Source organism: Lupinus angustifolius, chromosome LG15 (genome assembly GCF_001865875.1).
Source record: "Lupinus angustifolius cultivar Tanjil chromosome LG15, LupAngTanjil_v1.0, whole genome shotgun sequence".
Taxonomy (NCBI): Eukaryota; Viridiplantae; Streptophyta; class Magnoliopsida; order Fabales; family Fabaceae; genus Lupinus; species Lupinus angustifolius.
The window spans coordinates 11,047,509-11,050,927 of record NC_032023.1 but is presented as its reverse complement, the minus strand read 5'-3'; the positions used below and the strand labels follow the sequence as shown (position 1 = coordinate 11,050,927).

General features: G+C 34.8%; 1 protein-coding gene across 1 annotated transcript; it reads left to right on the top strand.

The window, feature by feature from the left end:
• LOC109327695 (E3 ubiquitin-protein ligase RBBP6-like) lies at positions 1-2,806 on the top strand. The gene is made up of 5 exons (XM_019560860.1): positions 1-1,011; positions 1,647-1,743; positions 1,965-2,046; positions 2,132-2,304; positions 2,677-2,806. Exons 1-5 carry the CDS (start codon positions 846-848, stop codon positions 2,804-2,806), a joined length of 648 nt encoding a protein of 215 aa, XP_019416405.1. The 5' UTR covers positions 1-845.

Genomic DNA, 3,419 nt, shown 5'->3' with positions numbered 1-3,419 from the left:
TATTGAAGCTAGCCATTCAAAACAGATAGTAGAAGAAAGCAAGTAAAAACTCCATAACTTACAAAACCCACCACGCTTTTTTCTCTCTACCTTTTCCTTCTCTTCAATTCTCAATTTCTTCTTCTCTCTCACACAAAACTTTCACAACCCTAAACCTAATCAACATCATCATCATCATTATTCACACACGATCTTCGATTTTCTTTGCTGCTCTAACAATTGCTTCAGATTTCAATCCAAGCTTCTCGATTTCAAGGTTTGCTCGTTGTTCTCACTGTTCGTCGTTGTTACAAGCTTTAATCGCTACTGGTCAGAGATCTTCGCTTTGAATACGAATTGGAAGCTTCAGGCATCGGATTGAGTTTATTACTGAAGGAACAAAACAAATCTACTTGATTCGATTGATTCTGTTGCGGACACACTCCTCTGAAACCCTATTTTTGGTTACTATTTGGGGAAGGAATCACAAGTTCTGGATTCGCTTGATTTTTTCTCACGCGGATTGTGTTTTATCTGAAGGAATCTGAATTCTATGGATTTTGGATGCGTTAGGGTTCTGTGCTGACCAAGACGAAGATTTGAAGAATTGTAGGAGTGTTCCCAGCTTCGTGGTGGTTGGCTTTGTTCGATCTTATCCTTAGAAAAAAACTAGAAAAGAGAAAAGTGAAAGAAAAAAATCTTCAATATATTGTACTGTTTAATTTGTTTGGAGTTTTAATATTTCAAAGGCCTATTATTTTATTACATTTCATTTTCAAAGGCCCTTTTGATTATTTTTGTTCTTGTTATATTGCTTCCGTGTTGATTTTTTTCTTATAGATAAGAGAAAAGAGAAATATATCACCATGGCGGTGTATTATAAATTTAAGAGTGCAAGAGATTATGATTCAATTTCCATGGATGGTCCTTTCATCTCTGTTGGTACTTTGAAAGAAAAAATATTTGAAACCAAGCAATTAGGGAGAGGTACTGATTTCGACCTCGTCGTCATCAATGCCCAAACCAATGAAGGTTGGTTCTGATTTTTCTTAAATAAGCTATTCTCTTTGAAAGTAGTGGTTTGGGACGTTAATAAGAGTCTGGGTTTTTTTAGCTTAATTGTAAATTTAATAATAAGCACGTTTAACATATTCAATGGCTTTGGGGAGGGAGTTCATGGTTAACCTTTACTGTGTTTATCATGCACCCGATAAAGCTACAACTTATTACCGACACTCTCTGCCATTGAAGATTGAACTGAAATTGGCTTCATTCAAAACTTACCATCCACTTCTCCATAAAATGCTCCTCTGAAGTAAGTTTTTTATGAAGTAAGCAAGTCCTTGGGTTATTTTAGAGAGTCGAGATCTCTCTGTGTTTTATTAAATCAAAGATAAATTAGCCCTACTTGCTCACTTTATAGATATAAGCTTATATTAGAGGAGCCTAATCCCACTCTCATATATAAAAGAAAAGGAAGGTAAATAAAATACTCTTAAATTAAAAGGAATAGGATGATAGTCAGTGTTTTCAGATGTAGTTATATTTGCAGGAACTACAGACGCCCAACTTTGCGAGATTTCTAGCTTGGCAGTTCATATATATTTGGCTTCATGAATAGCATAGTTACATTGTTTTATAGTTGCTCTTTATCTTTGGAATTTCAGAATATCTTGATGAAGCAATGCTGATACCTAAAAATACCTCAGTGTTAGTTGGTCGGGTTCCAGGACGGGCACGTCTGCCAATTGTCACTGAAATACAGTACTATCTCAAACCTTTAATCTCGTCACTGTTGTTAGAATTTTTCCCATTAATCATGCATTTTATGTATGCTCTTTAAAATGGGTGGGTCATCAATTTGTCATTCCGTTGTCTATATTCTCCCCATACCATAGTTGCTCAATCTTTCCCAGACATTACGTTCTTCAATTGTGAGATAAATTATGTGTTATTGAGTTGCAACTGTCTTTTGTTTTGTGCAGGCAAAAGCCTGAAAATAAGACATCAGAAACTGAACCTGATAACAATAGCTTTCTAGTTGCTAATGCATCTGCCATGAAATATGTAAGTCCTTAACTCTTTTTCCATTTTTATTATATACAATTTGGCTACATTCCCAGGAAAGTAAACAGTTCATACCACCTGACAGATTGAGGATATGGACTGGGATGAGTTTGGCAATGATTTGTATTCAAATCTTGATGCACTGCCTGTCCAATCAAGCAACTTTATTCCGGAGGCTCCTCTGACTAATAATGCCGATGAAGACCTAGACAGTAAGATTAAGGCTGTGGTTGATACTCCAGCGTTGGATTGGCAACGGTGAGTAGAGTATTCCCTTTTGTTTAGGTCGTTAGGTGTGTTGTCTGGTGCATGCAATCTGCATAGAATGACATAACTATGTTGAATATAAATAATAGCTATATTGAATGTAAACAAATTTGATACTAACTCTTTCCAGCCTGCAAGAATGGGCATTGCAATCTCTTCAGAAGGGAATAGGGACTCCCCATCTTTTGAACCTAGACACTTGTATTGGATTACTTGTTCCATGTTTTCTTCCCTACCGTTCTATGAATCCTCATTATGCATAAAATTTCAAACTACATACCAAATGTTCTTTCATACTTTTTGTGACAAAAAAATACTTGTTTCCTTTATGATTTTATGTTTTTCTTTTACTTTGGTATGCAGTCAAGGATCAGATTTTGGTGGTGGTAGAAGTTTTGGAAGGGGTATGGGAGGACGGATGGGGGCTGGGCGTGGTTTCGGTAATTTTCTTTGCCTATTCTACACATTTTCAGTGACTGGCTACTTTGAGTAGTCGAACTGTATCCAACTCAAGCTCGGGTTGTTTATTTATCAAACTCAATTTTCTGCTCAAATTTGACTCATTTGGTTTATAAACAAAGTTTATCGAGCTAAATAACGAATTCAAACGAATACCGAGTTGGTTCGGTTCATTGTCAACTCTATCTATGAAGGATGCAATTTTATTAGAGAATTATATTTTTAAATATCACTTTAAAACACACGAGTAGATCCTGTGTATAATTTTATGTTGGTAGAAATAGCACACCCCATATGCAGACTCATTTGGATCATGGTGGAGTCATAATCTTGAGAAGTTGGGAATGACTTCTTTTTGAAAACGCATCCCAACCTGCCACAACCTTTTCAAAATAACTAAAGAGAAATGTCTCTATACCCGAATTGGACATTAATCATGGTGAGATTTAATTTTTAATTGGTTAAACCATTCATTCCATCAGACAATATTATATATTATATATTATATTAATTATAAATTATATATAAATTTCAAGTTAATGATTAATGAGAGTTGAGACGAGGTATAGTTTTGTTATTCATTTTAAGGGGAATGAACATTAATAAAATATTTATTTTTCATGATGGTTATATTCTTAAAATATTTT